Below are 24,432 nucleotides of genomic sequence, written 5' to 3'. Positions count from 1 at the left end.
TTTCGGCATGCTACATGTGGCATGTGGCGTGCGCATGCGTTAGTTGCAGCAGCAACAACAACAAAATAAAGAGCCGTTAACTCCTTTTCAAAATGTAAATACATTGGCAAACACCTGTTTATGGATATAAAGATAACTCTCGTCTCTTTTATTTTGTTTTTTTTTTTTTGCTTATGCGCCCTGAGGGGAAGGCGCACTTGCAACGTAGGTGGCTCCATAGATTGTGGCTTCAAATTGTTGCACTTGCAGCAGACATTGTACCATTGTTTGTAGCGTATCTTGCATGTAGTTAGTTTGTTGTCTTGTCTTGTTTTTTGCCACAACAACAACACAACAAATAACAATACTCCGTTGTTCGCTGATAAAAATCTGTAAATTTGCCCATTTGCTAAGTTGCGATAGAAAGTTCAATTTGAATTCAATAAAAGGATGACGCACAGTGGAGCACAAATTAATGGCTAACTGATTAAAAATCTATCAAATTTAATTCTTAAACGAAGTTTAATAAAAGAAAATTAATAAATAATTTATATAGACTATCCACAAATAATTACAAATAATGTAATTCTTAGAATTACAAAAGTAAATTAAATTACAATGTTATAAATTAATCGAAATCTTAAGTAAAATTTAATAATTTTAATCAGATAAGAAAGTGACTTTAAATTATATATAATATGATATAAAAATATTATTACCGTCAATAAACTCGAAACCCACAAATTGTTACGCAGAAAAATAAAAAACTAATATTAGAGTATAATATTAAATTGATGGGTAAGATTTTAAAAAAAGTTATACTCTTGAAATCATTTTACTAAATCTGGGCATCCCAAAACGAGATATAACAAAAGATAAGCATAAAAAGGTAAAAACATTACCAAAAAAAAAACATTAATTAATAATATATTTATGATTTCCTTATAAAAGCCAGATTGTTTAAAATTTAAGATATATAAACAGCTATTTGTGTATATAATGCCATTGGCATTTTTTTACTAACAAATAGCTGACATTAGGGCGCTAAATATGCAGAAAATAACAACAGTGCTGTTGAAGTTCATAAAAACACAAAAAAGAAAATATAAACACAAGAACAGAGCCCAAAGGGGCATAAAAACAAGTATTTAAAGCTACATATCAACAAATGTATGTATATATGTATGTTTCAAACTATATATATACATATATGTGTATGTGTTGAATGTCTTGCACAATTTCCAGCTATGTAAAATTGAAAACAAATAAATAGCCACAACAAACGACTGCTAAAATAAACAAGGCAAATACTTCTAGACAAGACAAGAAAGAGAGATAGAGGGAAAGAGCGAGAAAATCGATTGAGACTAAAACTGTCGAAAAGGAGTCGTCGGCAGTTCGCTCATCATCATCGTGGAAATAGGCTAAAGAAACGGGAAACTATTTTCTTGCATTTATTTCTGACTTTTTCGCAAAAGGTGTAAACAAAACGATCGCACTATATATATATATATATATAATGAAGCAGCATGTGATGGACGACTGACGCTTCTGAGAGTGTTAAAAACTACCTGTAAGATACGTAGATACATAGGTGCAAGATGCAGCAAAGTGCAACAGGCAGCAGGCTCCATGGTGCATGCTACATGCCTCATGCTGCATGTGGTCATGGCGTGCCGAATCAGTCGGCATGAAATGTGGAAAAACGCCATGAAATGGGCTTTCGTCAAATTAGCGTGCCAGCGTTAACGACGAACTCATCTGTATCTGTATCTGTGTATCTGTATCTGTGAGTGATTCTGTTTGCCTCTCTAGCAATGTATCTGTGAGTTGCACTGTGGGATATTTCGCACTTTGCGTAGCCAGTTCAATGCTGTTCCCGATTTGCTACCTGAATGAAAGAGAGGCAGACAGAGAGACACATAGAGAGACAGATAGACAGACGCATCCAGCTTGATTTATTTAGCCAGCATTTTGCAGCTGTTTTTATCTGAATTTGCATTTGCATTTGCATTCTATGTATGTGCAAGTGCAAAGCCTTGACTGGACTCTTATCTAACTCAAAGAACGCTCGTCTGACTTTGGCACTTGATCCATACACACACTACACACTGGGAGACTACCATATAAATGTGTAGTATAAACTGAGCATCATAAATACTCCCGTCGTTTAGTTTTTACGATTGTCGGCTGGCTTTGTTTGCCATAGAGACACACACACACACACACAGAGAGATATTGCACACAAACACATGCTAAGATACAAGTTCCAAGTATCTTTCAACGTATCTAAATGCATATACAAGCAGCTAAAGAGTTGAAGTGCCACAACCCAATGCCCAGAGATCGCAGCTCGGAACTCTGAGCTAAGAGTCTCTCAGAGTCTCCTGCTAAGATTTCTCGACAATGCGGCAATTCCTGCGTACTGTACCAAAAAAAAAATAAATAAAACAGGTCCCCGCCAGGGCCAAAGTTTGCGTGCCTTGCAGAAATTTTATGGTTTCTGCTGGAACTGAAGATGAAGCTAAGTCGTGGCCGAAGACAAAGCCAAAAGCAAAAGTACCAAAGAGAGCATTTAGGCCGCAGGTAGACAGCCTACAAAATTTGACTTTGCATTCGATCCGCATCTAAGTTAGCATCCAATAGCTTGAATATTTTTAAGAACTATTCCAAATGTTGAACTTTTTTATAGCCCATAACTATATTATTGTCCAACATTCCTTAGCAAACAGGGGCTACCATTTGAAGGGAATCATAAAGTATCTTAAGAAATTTTAAATGTAAAATTTATTTAAATGAAATTGTTAGTAAATATATAAATATTTTTTGTATTAGATTTTCGATATCTAAAAGGTAATTTTAACACACATAGAAAAGGCTGTTAAGATTTGTTTTGTTATAAATAGTACTTAAAATTGGAATAACAACTATTATTTTCATTATTATCTGCTTTATTAAATCAATATATGAATTGTTAATAATATTAAGTTTTACAAATTAAACATAGTTCTTATCCGATTTGGGGAAATTGCATTACATTATGTGCTACTGATAGTAACAGCGAGCAATAACTCAACATGTTAATCAACAGCTTCTGGTATCGGTTTAAATTTTGCTGTTATGTATTGGGTTTCCTTATAAATGAACTAAAGTGCCTAAAACAACGACTCTACAATGCCGCTTACTCACTTACTCATCAGCAGTGACACCAAAAGTTACCTTTAATTATACACATTTCAGAAAGTCCAAAATTTACGTCTGTAAGCGCTCGTCAAAGTGCTGCAGAGTCATAATTCGTTAAAAAACAAAAAAAAACTAAAAAAAAATGGGAGAGAAACAGTAAGAGGGGGTTGTTGTAAAATGACGAAAGTACTTTCATTTTCACGCTCATAAACGAGGCCTTGCACATAAAGTTCAAAAATGTTGTCGTAAAAGACACAAGTTAAGCCGCTTAAATGACATTTAAATAAACAAAAAGTGTGGGGAGGGTAAAGAATTGAAGTAAAGACAAATATAGAAAGGTAAAAAAGGCGGTAGCCCTTTCACTGTCATGATCAGGAGAAGCTTTGTGCCTTAGAAGCAGTTGTCTGTACCTTTGGGAACAGGAAGTTCGCACTTTACTAAGGAGTTCCAAAATCAAAAGAGAGACGGACAGAGAGACAGACGAAGAGTGAAAGATGAGAGGCAACAATCATGGTCAGCACACGTCGTCTGGCAGTGATTACACTTTAATGAGGCAAGAGAATTATATCCAGCGGATGTGCCGAGCGAGAGGGGAAAGATTGAAAAACTGAAAGCGTTAAGCTGCGGTTGACATCCTGGTTGCCAGCTGGGGACCATCATACATCTCTCAAGAGGAGGCCCAACGATTGAATTACCATAAGGGAGAGAATGGAAAACAAAAGACAGAAAACGAACAGACAACAAATGCACTTGTTCCAGTAATTTTTGAAATATGAAGCCACACGAAGAGGCGCAGGTCATAAACAACAAACCGACAGACGACAAACGACAACCGACAAAAGGCAGTCGACAGTCGAACAAGACGGCAAAGTGTTGTAAGATAAGGTTAGATAAGCGCCGTCCCGTATACCTGAGAGAGTTTTGATATTTTGAATGGGCTGAAGATGGAGTTGAACCCAATATTATGGAGTGGGCACTTCCTCAGTGCTTGTGCCACATTAGAGCGGTAGATCTTTAAGAACATAACCCAAAAAGAAGACGAGAGAATGATAAGAAGGGGTGCATCAATGGAGACAAGAAATAAGGAAACTACTTATTGGGAAGTGACATTAATGAATCTTGCGCAGAAATAATTTTAGTTTGTCACTAAATTAGAAATAAAATAAGTTTAAAAAAATAAATAAATAAATTGTGTGTAGTTTACAAAAAACTTCCGAAACTCAAAACCCAATAATTCTTATTACATTAAGGTCCCCTGATATTTATCTTTGTGAACAGTGCATTATTTGTCATGAAATTTATTTAATTTTAAAATATACTAATATACTTTAATAATAAAATGATTTAGAAAAAAGAACCTCACCTGCATTTTGTTGCACGCCCGGCACCACCACCGATGACTCCGCCTTGAAAGTCAGCAAATCATCGGAATCCGAGACTAAAGCTCCCCCATTCCCGGCTGTAAGTTTATCGACACCGATGTCAAGTGTGGTTGCCGCATCGAGCTCCATATCCATTAGCGTGTTGCCTTTAAAGAGACCCGCGCTGCGGTATTCCTTGGCAAAGGGCGTGGCACCCAATGCCGCCCCCAAGAGCATGAACAACAGACACATTTGCCTATAGACGTTGCACATTTCACATTCGGCGGCTTTTCTATGCCACATTCTGGGATACAATTACACGAACACACTGAGACACATAAATGATGATTTCAAATTATTTACTTATTTACGACTTGACCTGTCTTGGATAAGTGCTTCAATTAACCGCACGACGCGCAAAAAATTAAACTTATTAACATTAAATTTATTCCAAGTCCCCGACAATTTCGACTTGACCACACACAGTATAACTGTAAATTCAATTACGAGTCGGCTCTTTTTTCTATTCTCTTCTATTCCTTTGCCAGTTATGAAAATTATGTCAGCAATTAGTGCGACTTTTTGACTTTGTTACGTTCTTTCTGTTTCGGGTTTCGTTTTGATACTCTGAAAGATAAGAAAAGGGAAATTGTTTAGTAGGGATAACAGGGATTTTTTAAAGTGATTTACAGTTTAGGGAATTGCCCAATAAAGGATATACCTTAAATGAAATTGACACTTTTTCAGTGCAGTGAAAATCTATCAAAAAAAACTCAGAAAAGTAAAGGAAAGAAATTTTAAACATTCTTATGCAAAGTAATCTATTTAATCTAATTTTCTAATTTTGTTAAATCATTCTTTCGGCTGCTTTTAGTTGGAGTTAAACAAATAATATATAGAATTGTTTTATTATTTTACAAATATATTATTAAGAAAATAAATTGTGTCTATTTTTGTATGTTGAAAATATTGAGTTCATCTATGAAATGCATCCAATCGGGCACTCTCTATTTGTTTTAATTTTTAAGCCACCCTTTAGAATCTAAAGTTTAGATTATTGAAACTACGGGCTGTAAAGGAAAGTCGACTTTACTATCATATTGGGTAAGCAAACGATAACCATGGAATGGGAAAACCTTCATGATATCGTGATGATAACCTTCATGATACCTTCTGCAACCGATGATCCGAAGTAAATTCTATATATATTCTATTCCATTTCCAGAATAAATAAGTATAATCTTAATCTAATCAATAAAAATACTACCAAAGAACACTTTTATATGATTTATAAACATATGTACATATTTGGAAAATGGGTAAGAGTAAAGTTTTCAACATATTTTTCACAGCTGCTGCCCGGATTTATGCGCGGGCGCGTTCGAAAATCAATTAAAATGCATAAGGGAACTTTTGTAGTTATGTGCACGTTAATTTCCCACACAATTTCCCATAAGCTGTTGGGCATGCGCACAGCAGCAGTAGCGGAAATACGCACAAATTTCCACAATGAAAAAGCGCGTAAGACGAAAACGGAACCCACAATAAATAATAATAAGTAAATAAACAAATTGCCGGCAATGTTACTGCCTCCGTCTCTGCCTCTGTCTACCTGAGAAGAGCCCACTAAACGCCCAAAAATGGAATCACACACACACGCTCTCTCACGCCACACATTCAAAACTGTCAATGATACGTGTGCATACATACAGTAAGTCACGAAAGTGTTTTTACAAAATCAAAAACTAAGACAATTTCTTTTGGCAAAAAAATGTATATTTTATAGAGAATTTTTAATTTCTTCATTTTATCGATGTTGTCTATGGTTCTTAGAAAAAGTTAAAAAAAGGATAATAATGTTCACCTAATATAATAATTTTTAAAATTAATTAATTTTTTTTTTAATTAATTAATTTTTTTGTCAAAATACTTTCTTGACTAGCTGTATATCCAAATACATATTCACACATGCAACATACACGCATGTGTAATGCGCCGTTAGCGCCGCTCATAAAATGTCAATGCAAAATCATTGTTATTGTTGTTGTTGTTGCTGCTGCTGCACACATGTTGCTAACGCGCTCTCACGCTCTGGCTCTCTCCCACTACATTTTCAGTTGGTGAAGCATCGATTTGGTTGGTGAGGGGGATGCCAGAAAGAGATGCGACTTTTAAATTCGATTTAAAACACTCATAACAAGAAAAAGAATCAATATCGTAAACACTCAACATTGTCATCAATGGGGGACACTACACAAAACGAGTTTTTGTCAAAATATTTTGCATTACACAAACAAAAGGCCATCAAAGAACGCAAACAACACACAATCTCATCTTAGAGTTAAACTGCGTTATTAATATCCGGTAGAAAGAACAACAAAAACGAGCGGCAATATTGATGCAAGTGTTTGTTTTTTTTTCTTCATCTTCTTGTTTATTTGCAAAAAAGAGATTGACAAAGTTTGGAACTTACACACTTGATTTATATATTAATTGCAATAAGCAATTACGCTGTTAGCACACACTTGAAACACCAACAAATAACGCGCGCAAAGTTTGTTTCTTTTCGTTTTTCGCATTCAAGCCTTTTTTCGATATTTGCGTCAATCAACGGTAACGGTAAACTCGAAACACGAAGTGCGATTCCGCATGATCGACCGCATGCTCCGACAATGAAACTGACAATATCACCAAGAAATGTTGCTAAGCAATGTGTGCCAGCAGCATAGCAACATGCTGCTCTTGAAATTTAACCAACACTTATTGTTAATGTAAATGCTCTGTTAACAGTCTGTTAGATGCACTGTTGTCAACTTAGCTATTTCATAGCTAGTTCTGGCTCGGAAGATCTCGGAAACGGCGCACGACTTAAATTCACAAATTTAAACAACAAAAAATTGTTTAAAAAAGCAATTATGACAAATCCAATGAAACTGGAAATAAGATAAAATAAAGGTGAATGATTATATCAAAGTTAGAAGTTCGTCACCCCTAAAGGGAAGAAATTAACTTTCAAATTAATAATAAAATATATAACAAATTTTATAGAATTCTAACAATAATTTGGTAAAAATTTTAAAAGTTCTAGCTTTAAAAATAAAAAAATGACCGAGAAGATAATTTGAAAAAATAAGTACATGACTGATCTCTGATCTAGAAGAAATTTTTAGATCTGGCAAGGCTCCGAATGCTGCAGTGATGTTGGGCGGTTAAAATTTGAATTTTACAAATTACATTATTTACATTAACAAAATGAGACATATTTTAACCATTTAAAATATATTCAATTTAATTATATGAATTTATTCAACTGTTGTCTTTTAAGTTGTTAATCAACATAACTTTATTTGCAATTGTTATAATATTAACAGTTAAATCAGTTTACAAATATTAGAATTATAATTAAATAAACGAAAATATTAAATGATTAAGTTATTTATTCAGTAACATGTTTTATTATAAAAATAAGCAAAATATTCAAAAGTTAAGTGTTCTTATGTATTGCCAAACATGTATGATAAAGTATTACAAATTAAAGCAGAATACGAATGTTTTAATTAATTAAAAAATAAACGAAAAATTCAAAAGTTAAGTTATTTATTCCCATTTAACTGTTGGCGATGCTTCATTTGCAATTCAAATCGTCGATTCGAGCGCACTCCACGGATAACATTGGTTTTATTCTCCTTGGTGGTGCGCCCCTTGAACATCTCCATGTGACGTTGTCTTCTGGCCTCCAGTTTGCTCTGTGTTTGAGCAGGAGCTGCAGAAACTGCAGTACCCGGTTTATTTATGCTGCTGCTCGGAGCAGGAGCAGTTGCAATTGAGGTAAAGATCTTGGTTACCGATTTGGCCAACAGAGGCAAGCGTGACTTCTGCTGTTGACCTATTATAAGTCTCGGCGTCGGCAGATTCTTTTGCCGCTCTATCTCTTCGGGCTTCAATGGAGTTAAGGCATAACTGGGCAATTCTATTTTTTTGAGTGCCCGAGGACGTGGACGATCTACTGCATTTAAATTGGACACGGTTGGCAGCTTCTTTGCTGAAGATTTTTGCGCCGATGCATTTCCATTTGCCAGTTTAATAGCCGAGTTTGTCAACTCCTTGGCACGCACTGCCTTGCGCTCCAGGTGATCAACTAAATTCTCCATTTTATTAAACTGCTTTTGATGAATGGCCGCAAAGTTGGGCAACTTTGTGCGCGCCTTCAACTTGACCGGAGTTGGAGCCTTAACCACTGGGAAAAACTCTGTAAAAAAAATTAATTAAAGAAATAGAAATAGACAATTAAAAAAAAATAATAAAATAAAAAAACAAATATGTATGAAAAAAGTAGAGAAGTTAGTGACTTACGCCATAGCATTAAAAGCATTTATGGCCCGCCAATTTGGTGACAATGTTTAAAGGGAATCGCTATAATATATACTTACTTGGCTTGGGAATCCGGCTCTTGGTGAATGGATCATCCAATGATATAGAACGCTTCCGTCGCTGTGTGACATCTGAGAAATTATAGATATTATAGAGATTAAAGTAATTTAACTCAAAGATAAAGCTACTTACGACTGATATTGAACTTCTCCCAGCGTTTGTCGATGTCATCGACAGCTGTCACTTCGATGGGACTGAAGAAGGAGACAGTCTTCGTCTTATCTCCACCTACACCACAGACAGATTTGGAGCGTCGACGACTGCGACAGGATTCATCCAAGTCCAAAATATCTGAGATATTTCCGGCTGTGAATTTAAAATTCATCTTGGTGTTTATCTTTGCTGGAGTTGCGAATCGAAAGCCTTTGGACTTGGGGCTGTTTTCCATTCTTAGTAATGTCCTGTCCACATCATTTTCATCAGTCACAACGATTTTCGTTGGTTTCTCCGGCGACAGTTGCAACCTGGGCATGGCAATGTCCATCTGATTCTCAGTTGGTTCATTAGCGATCTCAAATGTTCGGTTCAGTTCATCAGCTTCTGGATCTTCATCATCGAGCATGATGAGTGATGGCATATTCTCGTTGTGTTCGTCTTCTACCTTATCAGTCTCTTCTGTGTTTAAAGGACACAAGCCGAGCTCATCCAGATCATTAATGGCAACTCCTGCAGATGCCACAATTGTTTCCATGGATTTGTTTGCAACTTCTGGTGAGCTTGATTCAATCACAATTTCGGCAACAATTGCTACATTTGATTCGGTTACGATTTCTTCTGCTTCTTGACTTTCATTCTGCTCTGGATTTTCCTGCTGTGAATCTTTCTTCTGTGACTCCGACTCTTTTAGCTCGATCACCTGTTTCTTTACCTCCTGAGGGTCAATCACCAGCTCGTTATTATCCTCCTGGGACTTTGTCTCCGGTTCCTTAGCTGTATCCTCTTGTAATTCTGTCTCTTGTTCCTTAACATTTCCCTGTGGCTCTGTCTCTGCTTCTTTAACTTGCTTCTGTGTATTCTTGTTACGTAGTTTTTTCTCCAGTGACTTTTTCTCCTGCTCCTCAACACTCTCCTGTGGCTCTGTCTCTTTAATTTCTGGCTTCTCCTGCTCCTTAGACGCTTTAGTGCACCTATCCTCCTGCTGTTCTACCTCCATAGCGCATTTCTCCTCGAGTTCTTCTGCTTTCATGGTGTACTTCTTCTTCTGCTCTTGTCCATCCATAGCGCGCTCTTCCTTCTGTTCTCCACCCGCGTTTGCCTTCTCTTCCTCCTCATGTTTGACCCTCTTGCTGGCTGCACGCTTAGTTTTGCGACTGCGCTTGCGCGAATGACGTCCAACTTCAGCTGCATTCCACTTGTGCGTCGAGACCTCTTCCTCCTCAACAGCATCAGCAGCAGCGACTTCTTTATTTGCCTTGCTGGCTGATCGCAACAAATTATTCTCAATAATATCATCATAGTCCATCGGAGGACGTATGCTCTTGCGTGTGCTGCGCCTCGGCGTCTCACTGAGTAGACGTGTGGATGTGGATGCAGCGGCATTTGGTGTTTTTGGGAGTGCTGCAACCAAATCATCATCACTTGACTTCAAACGAGCACAGCTTCGAGTTTTTTTTGCTACCGGCGTCATTTGTTGAGACTCCTGTGGACGCTGTTGTGCAAACAGGACGCCGTCGATTTCAGTTTCTGTTATTGCAATTATAAAAACGCGTTAAACACACATCTACACACGTTGCTTTATTCACATTTATTATTTACCTGTATTTAATTCCATAACTAACAAATTATTGCAATATTTCAAAGCGTCTTTTTTCTTCTTTTCTTCGTTGCGTTCAAAATGGTTTAAATGTTAAGCGTCTGTTAAGTTAACATGCGTCGTTCGCGCGATATCTCTGTAAGTTATCGATGCTAAAGTGTACAGATCGATAACAAATACGCTGCTAATATATCGAAAAACAGTATTTGTTCGTTATTTTTTATTGCAAAATGTAAAAAAAAAATACTATTACAAATGCTGATTTATTTTACATAATGACAGCTTAGTGATGGCATCAACGACTAGTAAGTCAAATATACATTCAAATGAGAAATTAAACATTAATGGCATAATGCATAGTGGCACACGAATTTAGCACTCATTATTTAGGACCAGGGATGTGTTTTGCCTGCTTAGCGCCAACTGGTAAGCCACCTCAAAGGCTTGGCCAAGAGTCAGAATTATCTCATTGGCCAGTTCCTGCAATTGAAATGATCTTTTAAAATAGAGACATTTTACAAAATAAAATAAACAACGAAGCATACCAAATTATCGACCATAAAGACATGACAATAATGCAGTTCCTGCTCTTTGGTTATATAGGCAAAATAACGCATATCCTCCGCATCCTGGCAAACACAATTGATATTCTCAATATCATGCGAGCAAATGGCAGTCTAAAGAAATGATTTACATTAGTTTAAAGGACTATTAAATAATTAATCTTCTTACCTTTGTCTCGTGATCTATGAACTTGACCCCCAGGCAGGAGGCTGCAATGTCCACTTTAAGACGCGTCTGCAGATTGGCAGCCTTGAGATACTTTGTGGATGTGGTGCAGTTTTCAAGCAGACTAATGTCACTCACACTTGATGCTGGCTTTAAGTTCTCATCGATCTTCAGCTTCTGTATAGACTTGCGAGTCGAAATTGTGCCCTGTAATTGCCGAATGACCGTTGAGCCCAGATACTAAAAAAAAAAACAAATTATATTGAATGAATTTAAGTTAAATAAATATAAAAAGAACAGGTAAAACCTATTAGACACTTACATTTATATAATTGACGATAATTGTAAAACAAAGAGTGGGAAAAAATTCATATTCTACATTACATTATTATTAAACAAATAAAATATAAAAAGTTTAATAAATCTTGTGAATACGAATATATAAATAATTTTAAATAAAGTTTGTCTAGTTTAATCAATTATAAAAAAAATTAATTGTAATAAATAAATAGTTACAAATTGCACTTACAAATACAGAATAGCGTATTTCCCCATAGACCAGCGTATAAGGAGAATGACACCAATTTGAGGCAAGACTCTCGGATTTGCCCAACAGCAGCTCGGCGGGATTACGTATGTGTAGAGATTGTCGCAGATCTGGTTCCTCTAGAGAGTTATTAAGGGAGTCCTCGCTTGACTTTTGCTCCTCCTCCTCCTGCTGTCGATCCTTCTCATTTTTATTCTGCTGCTGCTCCTGTTCCTGTTCCACCGTAAGCACTTCATTGCCAATATGCTCGAATATGGTATCAATCTCGGCCCAGACTCGTGAAGCACTAAAATCCTCGCCAGTTGCCGAAAAACGCTGCTTGGAGAGACTTCTGCGATGGCTTAGAGCATTCACAGATCTCACCATGCTGGGTGAACGTAAATGCTCACGTGCCACAGAACCACGCCCATCCACCATGTCCAAATTCAAGGTAGAGCCTTTGAAGAGTCCAGCAAATGGGATGTCGCCCACAAATTCCTCCACCTGATCGGAGCAATAGGAGTTTGTGGTGCCTGTCGAATCTCTAGCCAAACGTGGTGACACAGGTTTCATGAAATTGAAGATCGTGGCCTCCGCCTCGATCACTGTTGGCGGCGGATAATCCGGTGTGGGCGAGTGATGATGGATCTTGCTATTGATATTGTTATTATTATTGTTGTTATCAATGCCAGTTGCTGATATGTCGCTTTCCCTGGACATTAAATTGACATGCGTTCGAGGCATGGGAACTGGAGATTGCAGCGACATTTCCACGTACTGAGTGATAGGTCTATGCGAAGTTACAGCTGTCAAAGTAAGAATAAATGAAATATAATAGTTGTGACTATTGCAATTATTTACGAGTCTAATATCTAAATTAAATAAATAAATAACAAAATTCAATATGATTCATCAGATACTTCGAGCGAATTCTGAATATTATTTTAAGAATTACGAAAACGAATACAACAAAAAGCTAAGAATAAAATTTAATAAATTTAATTTAAAATAAAATAAAAGTTAAATAATAAACTCAAAATTCAATCAGAATGTCGTTTTAAACAAGTATTGTCCTTTCAATGTATTCTGCATTCAAATATAAATAATTTTTGTTACTTCAATTTTTCCTTTTAGAACGTTTAAAAATTATTGTTTTTAAAAATTCAAATCAAACCCGAAACCGGAACCGTTGTTTGTTTTAGTTTGACTCCTAGGTTATATTTATAATTATTTTTAAATATCTCTAATAGGAAATTGTTTAGTCACTCACAGCTGCTGTTGGTGCTTCTCTCCTCGCTGCTGGAGTTGGTTTTGATTAGATTGATATACTCGTATGAACGTGAGGGTATAGAACCATTGGAGAAGTTATTGGTAGTTTGCAACAGGGCACTTGGATATGCCTGTTTGTAGACCGGTTTATATGTGGTCCATAGCTCCTGGCTGGCATACAGTGCGTCATCCATATCGTTGACAGACTTTTGATACTTGATCGGCTTCATTTCCAAATAATTTTCCGGTGGTCTTGTGTAATTATCTAGCGAGCTTAAAGAGTGCGAAAGTCCAATTGATGGTACGTGCTTTCTATAGAGGATTTTGTGTTATATTTTGGTAGTAGTTGAAAGGTTATATGAAAGAGAGATAAGAATAAGACCAAAGACCCGTTATATCAAGGCGCTAATAATAAAAAAAAAAAGAAAAACATTTACCAACCAATTGAGATGAGTGTGCGAGTGTAAGTGTGTGATGAGGGTGTATTGGGATGATAGTGCTATGTCTATGTATTCCATGATCTGATCTGAGCTCAACACACATACAAAATTAGTACTGCTTTCAATTAATTTTTTTTGGTATGCTTTGTGGTTAATTGAGTTCACAATTACAACAAGTTGAATGCGTGGGCGTGTCACAAGTCATTATTAGTGCTTTCTTTCTTGCTTCTCTTACTTCCTCAGTTCATGAAGTTTCGCTAGCTTCGGTCGCTGTGCGTTCTTTTCAAACAGACGCTTTGGCAGCGAGCTCGTACCACTCTCCATGTTCAGATTATTCACCAGCAGCGTGTGTTTCGAGCGCAACAGCTGCGACTCTGCCAAATTCTTAAATTCTGTAAGAAAATGTGGGCGTTTAAAGGTTTGTCATACTCTATTTTTTCTGTTTTATACTCATGCAGAGGGTAATACACTTTTGTCTAGAAAAATGTATAGCTATATCGTCTTTTTGGTAGCTCATACAAACTTTCAATAACAAAAGTAAACAACAAAATTTAAAAAATTAATAAATGACTGTAAATAGATTTATAAATTTTGATACTCCACTATAAAATCTTTCAACGTACCAAAATTAGGAAATTTCTTTAAATAATATAGGATTTCAATATTAATTCCTTTATAATATTCTTCCTAAATTCTTTAAATTTTAATGTTCTCAGCAGTGTTAACAATCGAACGAAATTGGAATTTTAGTATGAAGATAATTTTTTGTTTTTCACTTCTTTTAAATCTACAGACCTCTGCAAGGGTATTAAATCTTCGACATGTCGAAGATAAATTTTCTTTCTTATTACTTGTTTCATATACAAACCGTTGATTACTGCGACAATTTCATAGGTGACGTGGGGCGGATAATCGGTGAGTATTTCGAGTGCGGTGCGTCCATTGCCGTCGGTGGCATTTATATCGATGCCAGCTTTAAGCAGCGTCACCACCACCGACTTCTTGCCACAAAGTGCTGCCTCATGAAGTGCACTGCCCGAATTTGTGAGTATATTAACATCAACGCCAGCTGCGAGCAGCGCTTCCACCACCTTCTTATGCCCATTGCGACTGGCCAGATGCAGGCAAGAGTGCGTGAAGAAGTTCTTCGTGGGCGTAGCAGCATACTGTGTGGTGGAGCCAAATATTTCGGAGCCATCATCCTCCATATAACGGCGATAGTGTGATATTAGATCAGGATCTACGCGGAGCAGAGTTTGCACCACTTGGAGGCGACCAAATTGGGCGGCCAAATCGAGGGCTGTCTGAAAACTATTGTTGCGTATGCTGGGATCAGCGCCAAAGGATAAGAGTATGGCCACGACAGTGTTGTGTCCATGTTGGGCGGCCGAATGCAGCGGCGTCTCGTTCTCAATTGTCTGGGCATTGGGATTCGCCGGCACGGGTGTGTGAAATAGCAGCATTTTCACAATATCCTGGTGGCCAGCCCAGGAGGCCAAAAAGAGCGGCGTCGAGCCCCGTATATCGGGCACATCCACCTGTGCTTTGTGCGCTACAAGAAGACGCACAATGCTGCTGTGTCCATTGAGACAGGCGTGATGCAATGAGGTATAACCATTGACATCTTGGCAATTGATGTTGGGACTGCGACGAAAACTAAGTAGAAAAAAAATTTTAATTATAAATATTTTATATAAAATGCAAGTATTAAATTAAATAAAGATTAATTAAATTAAATAAAAAAGTAGGTATAAACAAAACAAGAAAAAAATCATAAATTCCTTAGCGTAGTGATACAATGTTAAATAAATAAATAAAACTACAAAATGAAATTTAAGAAATATATAAGAAATATTTAGAGTAACGAAATCGGGAGCATTCTAGTTAACTAATATTTGAAAAAAGTAGCTTTTATATTTCTAGGCCATGTTGAATTTTCGTTTTAAATGTAGTTTATGTTCTAATATCATTGTGGAAATAATAATAAAGACAGGCATACTTAAGATAAGATTCCCAGTTTTGTGTTCCCTATTATTATTTGTATTATTTTTATCTTTTTTTCAAACAAATTACTAAAAAGTTGGTTTCAATATGCGAATTGTTACGCTAGTTATTGAATTTTAACCACTGTGCAAAATTTAGTTTCTTTACATATTCACCTGGACAGTGGGCCATGCCGTTTGGTTGTCAGTTCCAGCAATTTGCCAACAGTTTTAATATCGCCATTACGCGCTGCCTCAAGTAAATGTTGATCCTTTCCCATTTGTACGAAAATTTAAGGCAACCGCTGCAAGTGAAACATTTAACTTGAATAATTGGAAATAATAAAAATGTATGAGATCATGCTCGGAAACCACAAGCAGAAATATATCATCACCCCGCCCACGCCCTTTCTTTCATGACTCTCCGCATCAGGTGGCAATCAGCTGTTTAGCTATTTGCCCCAACGGTTCTTGCTGTTCCAAATCACGCACTCACACACAAACACACATATGTACAAGCACATTCCAATTGCACACATACAAACATCATTTATGTTTGTTTTTATAAACGTGTTGTTTTTAGGGCCTACTCTTCCAAGGTCATCGCACGGCATTGCCACCCAACTTACCCAAAATAGTTCAACTTCTTATTTATAAAATGCGCTTACCTATTAGTATTCAAGAATTATTTTAATCAGCTCAACACCTCTTATGCTGTAATAGCTATTAGCTGTTGTGCTTGCATACTTTAAGTATTGACCATTATTGACTTTTGTTGTTAGTGTTAAATAATTAACTTAATATTATTGTTGTACGCGAGAATCTGGAACCACCTCACCAGTCCAGCAGTCGGCTGCACCTGGAACCAATTGGAAGTGGAACGATCTCTCAACTGTTAACTTACATTTGTCAGCTCAATTTTGCGTCATGTTAACTTAACATGTGAGCTCATTTCAGCGTTATGTTGACTCAATTTCTCGTCGTTATTTACATCGCCTAAATCGGTCAACCGTTGAACGGACTTAAAACACATTTCTAACAAGAACTTTACAAAAATATTCAAATTAGACAAAAGAATACTCAATTTTGAATAGATTTTACTGATTCACAGGATTTTTGAACAATCAAATCATAGCAAACAACTTTATTTCATTTCCATCATTTATCTGATTTATAACTTAATTAATTATAACAATAACTTGTTCAGATTCACTTGTATATAAATTCACTTCATGGTAGTTTCAGGCGTCTAGCATCCCCTTGGCATACGCCATATTACAAGATGACTTAAATGCCTGAACATGGTTGGACTTTATTTGCCAGCCTTTATTATGGTTTAAAATAAACACATCTTGAATAACAGCTGCGTCTCCCAAAAATGCGCCTTTGGTAAAGCTAATCGGAAGAAAAGTTGTATTATTTAAAATAAAAGTATTATACACAATCTGTTTACCGTCTTGGCAGCTGTAAGGAAAGCATCAGGCGGGTTATTTGACATCCCAAATATTGGCAAATTGCATAATTGGCAAAATCGAACGTCGAGTAGTATTTAAAAAAACGTAATAACATTTTACTTGTTTGTTCCTCATTTACATTAATTTGGGTCATCATGAAAGACGATAACTTTATTTGATTGAATGTTGCAACCCAAGCTAATGATAAAGTAAATATATGCATAACGGTACATATTTAAAATAAAAGATTGCACTTACGTCCAATTGTGGGTAATAGATTTTCTTGGAACTTCTGAATTCCAGGTAGACATTTCGAAACTTGCAAAAAGTATATAACCATCCGAACGATTATGTGGCTACGGAATTCCTCATGCAAATTGCATCTTTTTATCCAGCCACATAAATAGATAACCATATAACGAGCTGTTTATAAATATAGATTAAGTATTAAGAGCTTAATTTAATTTCGGGGTTGATGAATACATTTACCTATTGGCTGTATCTCAAATATGTACTTTACCAACATATTTTGATTATAGGTAATGCCGCAAGTGAAACTTATATCACATTGTAATTTGGTGGGCTTGTACATTGCTTTAACAATGGGACAGGCTCCACCATGATAAGCTATCAAGTTCCAGTTCATACTTGATCTTATAGCATTTGTAATACGCGATTGACGGTCAAGAATATCTGCAGTGGGCCTGTCGCAGAATTCGTTGAAAGTATTGCCTAAAAATCTTTTGATGGTAAATAAAATTTTTATGCAAGTTCGGATGAACGTACCAATTTCGACATAAATATCCAAATCCGAGCTCTCCTGACCAATACCCATAATACGCGATCCAAAAGGATAAATGCGAATGGTTTTTGTAAAATATTTTTCCAAAATTTGCTTTAATTCATGTTGTTCATTGTAAGGACAACTTTGCATGCGATCAGCCATGCTGATCTTATCCAAGAGATTTAACCAAAATGATTCAGAATCTAGTCAGATTTATTGTAAACTAATTAAATGTGTTCAGATAAAATCAAGAGATGCTCTAAACTTACTTGACGTCATTTTCTTTGATTGTTATTCAAGCCTGGATGTTGAATTCAAGGAACTCGAGCTTTTCCGGGTATGTCCCAAGAAGAGAATGAGTGTGTTTTTCGACGCAGCGTCCTAAAACCGAGTGCTGCCACTCCAGTAAGAATTTCAGATCTGGTAGGCTTTTTTTTTGTTTAAAAAAATAAGTACATTACCGAAAAGGGTATTCCAAAATTTGTTCCCTTTTTTTAAATATTTTTTTTTAGCTAGAATTTTTTAAAATTTTTCAAAATTTTTGTTAAAATTTTCTCGATCTTTTGATATATATATTTTTTTTTAATAAAATTTTCTGACTTCTTTTCCCGAAAGCTGTCAAACTTTAAAGATTCATTAAAATGTTTACCTTAATTTTGTCTAATTTCAAATTTTAAATTTTCATCGAAATTATTTATTTTTTATTGAGTTTTGTTGCGATTTTAAATTTTATATTTTTATCAGTGCTGGGCGACAATATCGACCGTCGATAACAAAAATTAGTTCGTTCATCAAAAATTGAAAAAATGAAAAATGAGCTAGATCAGTTTTCAACGCTGCCAGACGCTCAAATTAATTGTAAATTCTTTCTGAGATGTGGCAACATCGATGCAGTACAGAGACGCTTAATGTACATGTTTTTCATTTGATTCTTTCGTAAAAATTAAAACTAATTGCATAAATTAGCAACTGCAACATGGAAGAGACAAGTCCATTGAAGGCCAAGCGAAAAGATAAAACTGAAGGTGAGTGGGAAGCATGCGTATGTGAATAAGTAGCAACGATTGTTAAATGTGCCGGCACAACGAGTCTGAAATAAATAAATGAAATGAGGCACAACCAAACCGTTCGTTCGTGTGTTTGTGTGCGTGTGTTAAGTGTGCGTCAATGTTGCGCGGACATAAATTAAAATTTAAGGTATGCCACACACTATTTAAATGCTTAATGCAATGTCATTCATTGTGTTGCCCTTGCAGACAAACAGGAGGATGCGGATGCGACTGTCGATGCTCCACATAAAAAATTGGCACGTCTCAGCGGAGCGTTGGATGAAGCGGCGGCAGTAGAAGAGGGAAAGGGAGCGGGAGCGGACGTGGAGTTATCTTTGAATGCCGCTTATCAACAAAAGGACGCAACACAATGGCTGCAGACAGCGTGGTCAAAGCAAGCGCAAGACACAAAAGATGATAAAACCGGCGCACAAATTTACGGTGATCCCTTTCAAATTTGCCTATTGCCTGATCTTTTGGAGAAGGGCAGCAGCCAGGCGCTTGTACACGAAATGATCAACAAAGTGCACTGGTCGCGTAAACAAATGGATCTCTATGAATTCTATCAGAGCACTGATCTGTCCAACATGGCAGAGTGTCGACTTCTTGCCAACTTCTTGCAGTTACTCCGCAAACAAGTGCGTCCCTGGCTGGAGCAGGTGACAAATCTAAAGCTGGACTATGTGTCGGCCTCTTGCAGCATGTACACCTGTGGTGACTATTTGCTGGTGCACGATGATCTGCTAAAGGATCGGCAAATAGCCTTCATCTATTATCTGTCACCTTGGCAGGGCGCTGAGGAATGGAACGAACAGCAAGGTGGCTGCTTGGAGATCTTTTCCAGCGATGATCAGTGCTTTCCACAATTCCCCGTGCAGCGTAAAATTGCACCAAAAAACAATCAGTTTGCATTCTTCAAAGTCGGCTCACGTTCCTTTCACCAGGTGGGCGAGGTGACCACCTTTGATTATCCACGTCTCACCATCAACGGCTGGTTCCACGGCGCCACCAACGAGGCCTTTGTGGCGGACTCGTCACGTGCATTTCCACGCCTCAGCTACCTGCAACCGGACATCAACAACAAGCCCAAGCTGGGACTCTTGTTGAACGATGTCTACCTAAAGGCGGCCACATGTCGCAGCATACAAAAGCGCATCGAGGAGAACTCGGAGATTTGTCTATACGAGTTCTTTAAACGCGAAAAGTTTGAATTGGCGCGAGCGCAGCTGTTGAGCGATGAGTCCTTGACCTGGCGACGACAGGGACCTGCCAATGCCCATAACTATGAGGTGCTTGATTTGAGCACCGCCAAGGGCACAGTGGAGGAGCTGTTGCAGCTGTTTCGCAGCAATGCCATGTTCCACTTGCTGCGCGACTTTACCGATCTGGATCTGTACGGCGTAGATGCCATAACGCCCACATGCAGCGTTGAACTGCAGCGCTGGTCGCACGGCAATTACACAGTCCTTGGCGATGGACTCGTCAGCGAGGACAACACCCTCGATCTGGTCTACTATCTAAATGCAGCCGAGGGTGCTGCGGTGATTACATATCTTTCACCTGAGGTGGAACAGCGTGCTCCCATAAGGAATGGTCAAGTCGCGGATGGGGAACAAACTATGGATGAAGATGACGAAGACGAGTGCCATGATGATTCAGTGCTACTGACTATAACGCCCGTTGATAATGCCCTGAATATTGTCTATCGCTGTGAGGGCACCACCAAGTTCACCAAATACGTCTCACGCAATACGCCGCTGGACAAGGGACCCGTCTTTGTCATATCCTGCAGCTACAAGGAATAAATTTAAGACAATTTTCCATATGCCGCCACATCGTACAAGCCACAATTTGTTGTTAGACTGGCAAATGCACAAACCCGATTTGTAGCTTTTGTTTATTTCTTAAACTTTGCATTTTACATTTGTAAATGTTGATTGTATACAAGAAATGCGCAATAAAAACTATGTATAGAAAGACGCAACAAAAACCACAACGATTTAACTGTTTCAACTCCCAATTAGTAGCTCTTTTAGTCAGCAATTGTAATTGTTGTTTAATTTACTTTAATTGCAGACAAATATCGCATTGCGGCGACGATTGCATTCATTGTGGTCATCGTTGTGATTGGTGTGCCCATGTGGTGGAAGACTACGACTGTCTACAGGTGAGTCCACATCATTCCTTTCTTCGATTTAACTTCGCACAATATTTTTCTAACGGCACTTCAAAGCATTAGCAAATAGAAACAATTTTTTTTTATTTTTTTTTTATTACCGTCAACTGAAATATGTCGTTTCAGGATTGTAGACAATTTTAATTGAAATTAGAATTTAAAATTTTTACTGACAATTAAGATATATTAAATATGAATTTATATTAAAAAGTAAAGAATTTAATTTAAATTTTAATTAAGTTCATTCAGAACAAAAAGTATTAGTTAAAAAGAACTATCTTTATACAGAAAACGCAAAAATTGTTAAAGAGAAGTAAATAATATTTCGAATAATGTTGCGAAAAAAAGAGTTTATTTTCAGAATTAAATTAAGTTAGATAAAATATTAAATCTAAGAACTGTAAAGACAAGTATTAAAATACCTATTTAATTTAATTTTAATTTAATTTAATTTATAACTAAATATAATTTAATTATGCATTGATTATAATCAATTTATTTGACAGAGTGAGTCTGCCTTCCTCGAACATTTTGCGACTGAGCGAACAACCTATTAGAGCCGCTGTCCAGGTGGGCATTTACACTCAGCAGCCAAGTCGCGGTCAGTTGCTCATCAGCGAGCTGCAAACTGCATTCAAGGATAGTGGTAAGCTTTACAAAATAGGCACCTTTGGCTTATTCTTATTTAATTACTATATATCTTTTTTAGATATCTGGATAGTTGAGTTCAAACTCTTTACCAACTTTGCCAAGGCTAATGAGGCTCATACGCCGGATGCTTTAGAGAAGCTGCTGTTGCAGGCTCATCCTCAAAGTGTTGGTGATTTTATGTTCATTGAATGGCCCAAGTTGGAGGATGAGCTGCTGCTCACCACGGAGCGCTCAGCCTTAATGAGAAGCGATGTCTGTAAGTTATTTGATAACTAAATATGCTATGCTGAATCATGTTCTACCTATCTATTAAAAATTTGCCTTCAGCTTCCAGTAAACTGACGCAACTGTTGCACTCGAAGATATTGCAAACGTACCGCATCAATCAAATACTGACCACAGATGAGCGATTGGGCGTCAAGTCGGAGGCACCACAGCCCGCCTACGATGTGATTGTGTCCGTGTTGAATCCCAAACCAAAATTGACACACGCACAATGGAATGTTGCATTGGCGGCACAGAGTAAGAATCTATACAACAAGTTGCAATCACAAATCTAATGACATCCCTTTTTTTAGCATACATTGAACCATTTCTGGCGCAGATTTCGGACATATCCAACTACACGGTGCGCACACAGTGGAAATATCGTGTATCTATTGAAGCCGATCTCAAGCAGGTGCGGGATCAGAGCAAACTGGGACGTCACTATGCGCTACAGGAGTCGGCACTTCCACATCTACTCACCTCAATTGCTCAAAATCTAAGTGCAAGCATTACGGATAAACCTGTCATCAATTTGGTTGTTTATATTCCTCCCTGTAATACTGCTCCCTTGCACATTTACAACAACGGCAACGAGATGTTGACACGAAATGGCGTTGATGCCTTTATTTCGCCACCTTGGGGCGGTTTCATCATCGCCAATCCCCCAGAGCACGTGTGTTTAGCACATCTTAATGATGAGCCACCGCAGGCATATTATGTCAACACCAATGACAACATGCAGGTGATGTTGGATCAACTCCACAAGCTGCTGGACATAAGTAGTGAGGTGCAAATTGCGGGTGTAAAAGCTGTAGATATTGAGCAATTGGCGCCACGTCGCTGGGAATATGAATCCTATATTCGACGCAGTGCGATTCGTCACATTGCCACGGCCAGCAGCACATTGGAGAGTCTCATCAAGCTGCTGGGTAAGTCCAATTAGTCTATTAATTAGCTCACTAAACTATTTCATGCTCTGTTGCTTGCAGATCAAATCAGTTACATTGTGATTGACGATAAGGTAGGCACCGCTATAACCAATTCCTATGGTGACATCTTGGCCGCCAAGGTCGCTCTGCTTGAACATCGTCTGCTGGACGCTTCAGCGTTGGCCAAACGCGCTTTTGTAGCCTCGGAGCGTGGTTTCTTTGATGCCAGCCTATTGGCTCAACTTTACTTTCCCGATGAGCAGAAATATGCCATATATATACCACTCTTCCTGCCCGTTATGGTGCCCGTGCTTAGCTCGTTCAACATGCTGCGCAAGTTGTTGCAGCGCAGGCGGAAGGAGAAACAGCAATAAATAGCAACGAACCGCAACCAAATAATAATTATACAACTCTTAATTAAACCATTAAGAACATTTTCAAAAATATAAACTTTTTCAAGGTTACATCTTGTTTACTTCTATTTACGCTTTTCATGATCATTTTGTACAGCAGTATAATCAACCAAATAAGTATAACACTTAATTAAACAACTTAGAACATTTTTTAAAAATATAAAATTTTTCAAGCTAACGACTTATTTACCTCATGATCTTTTTTATCCAGCAGTTTTATCAGCTGAGCCCAAATTAAATCATTAAGAATATTTATGAATTATTAATCCAATTATTTTTGTAGTGCAGTATTTTTAGTTGAGTTAAAATTAAACCATTAAGATTGTTTTTTAATTGAAGTAAGAACCATTTTAAGGCTATCCGTTATTTATTTTTATTTCAATTCTTTAAGAACTATTTTCAACAGAACAAGAATTTTCTTTTAAGTTATTTACAACATTTTTGAATTATAAACTTTATAATGGCTTTAAATATTTATTTCTGTTTTAATTCTTCATAATCTGTTAATACAGTTTCATCTGTAGAGCCCAAAGAAAATTTTTTTTTTATGAATATAAGCTTTTTCGGGATTTCAACTATATAGACTTGAGCTCTTCATCATCTCTTTCCTCCAGCACTGCTCGTATTATCAGTTGCACCTAAATTGTAGGCAGCCGCACATAAAATGTATGCAAATAGAATACGCAGCCACATGTTTGATCCTTGGATTTAATCAGAAAACGAGAATCAAGAGTTTCACAGTTAATTTGTACAATATAATTTTGATCACTAAATCAAAGCATTTTTTATTTGGTTGGGCTGAAAACCGACAGCAAATTGACAATTGACTTCACAGCAGACTTGATGTCTTATTGTTTGTTGTAGGTGTGCGATACCGTTGCCACAATTTGATGTCAGGGCTGAGATCCATGTTGAGGCATGCCATTCCATGACGCTGCCACGCCACGCACCCCTTGGGGCAATCTCTGCGTAAGCTCAGCGTGTGAACGCTCATAGGTCAGATGCGCAGATGCTGTCTGATAACTGACAAAATATTTGCCGGTAATACGACACTTG

General features: G+C 37.2%; 4 protein-coding genes across 7 annotated transcripts in view; 1 reads left to right on the top strand and 3 right to left on the bottom strand.

The window, feature by feature from the left end:
• Positions 1–7,207, bottom strand: part of LOC117790340 — a 35,250-nt gene extending 28,043 nt beyond the window's left edge. Inside the window, exons 1-2 of the mRNA XM_034629760.1 lie at positions 6,997–7,207; positions 4,526–5,150 (exon numbers count right to left, since the gene is read on the bottom strand). Of these exons, the coding sequence (XP_034485651.1) occupies positions 4,526–4,826 (301 nt within the window). The 5' untranslated portion in view covers positions 4,827–5,150; positions 6,997–7,207. The remainder of the gene's footprint in view (positions 1–4,525; positions 5,151–6,996) is intronic.
• Positions 7,208–7,841: 634 nt separating this feature from the next.
• LOC117790052 (probable inactive protein kinase DDB_G0270444) lies at positions 7,842–10,886 on the bottom strand. Of its 2 annotated transcripts, XM_034629299.1 has the most exons (5): positions 10,710–10,886; positions 9,495–10,637; positions 9,087–9,458; positions 8,954–9,025; positions 7,842–8,772 (listed from the first exon to the last, which is right to left on the bottom strand). In XM_034629299.1, the coding sequence occupies exons 1-5, from the start codon at positions 10,723–10,725 to the stop codon at positions 8,117–8,119; spliced, it is 2,259 nt and encodes a 752-aa protein (XP_034485190.1). In that variant the 5' UTR covers positions 10,726–10,886; the 3' UTR covers positions 7,842–8,116. The 2 variants fall into 2 exon arrangements, with proteins under 2 accessions (XP_034485190.1, XP_034485189.1); XM_034629298.1 differs by having other exon boundaries at positions 9,087–10,637.
• A 26-nt stretch (positions 10,887–10,912) lies between these two features.
• On the bottom strand, positions 10,913–16,508 carry LOC117790051 (ankyrin repeat and sterile alpha motif domain-containing protein 1B). 2 transcript variants are annotated; one of them, XM_034629296.1, is made up of 9 exons: positions 16,322–16,508; positions 15,831–15,958; positions 14,540–15,327; positions 13,907–14,063; positions 13,233–13,543; positions 11,966–12,768; positions 11,440–11,676; positions 11,253–11,384; positions 10,913–11,187 (listed from the first exon to the last, which is right to left on the bottom strand). In XM_034629296.1, the coding sequence occupies exons 2-9, from the start codon at positions 15,932–15,934 to the stop codon at positions 11,080–11,082; spliced, it is 2,640 nt and encodes an 879-aa protein (XP_034485187.1). In that variant the 5' UTR covers positions 15,935–15,958; positions 16,322–16,508; the 3' UTR covers positions 10,913–11,079. The 2 variants fall into 2 exon arrangements, with proteins under 2 accessions (XP_034485187.1, XP_034485188.1); XM_034629297.1 differs by having other exon boundaries at positions 13,233–13,504.
• A 2,288-nt stretch (positions 16,509–18,796) lies between these two features.
• Positions 18,797–23,427, top strand: LOC117791053 (prolyl 3-hydroxylase sudestada1-like). 2 transcript variants are annotated; one of them, XM_034630682.1, is made up of 7 exons: positions 18,797–18,916; positions 21,017–21,107; positions 21,623–21,762; positions 21,826–22,023; positions 22,095–22,289; positions 22,346–22,963; positions 23,024–23,427. In XM_034630682.1, the coding sequence occupies exons 1-7, from the start codon at positions 18,868–18,870 to the stop codon at positions 23,335–23,337; spliced, it is 1,605 nt and encodes a 534-aa protein (XP_034486573.1). In that variant the 5' UTR covers positions 18,797–18,867; the 3' UTR covers positions 23,338–23,427. The 2 variants fall into 2 exon arrangements, with proteins under 2 accessions (XP_034486573.1, XP_034486572.1); XM_034630681.1 differs by lacking the exons at positions 21,017–21,107; positions 21,623–21,762; positions 21,826–22,023; ... (1 more) ...; positions 22,346–22,963; positions 23,024–23,427 and adding an exon at positions 19,148–20,930.
• The last annotated feature ends 1,005 nt before the right edge of the window (positions 23,428–24,432 follow it).

Source organism: Drosophila innubila, assembly GCF_004354385.1.
Source record: "Drosophila innubila isolate TH190305 chromosome 3R unlocalized genomic scaffold, UK_Dinn_1.0 2_E_3R, whole genome shotgun sequence".
In the NCBI taxonomy this organism is placed as follows: Eukaryota; Metazoa; Arthropoda; class Insecta; order Diptera; family Drosophilidae; genus Drosophila; species Drosophila innubila.
Note: the sequence above shows the minus strand (reverse complement) of the source record. Positions and strands in the feature narration are given on the sequence as shown.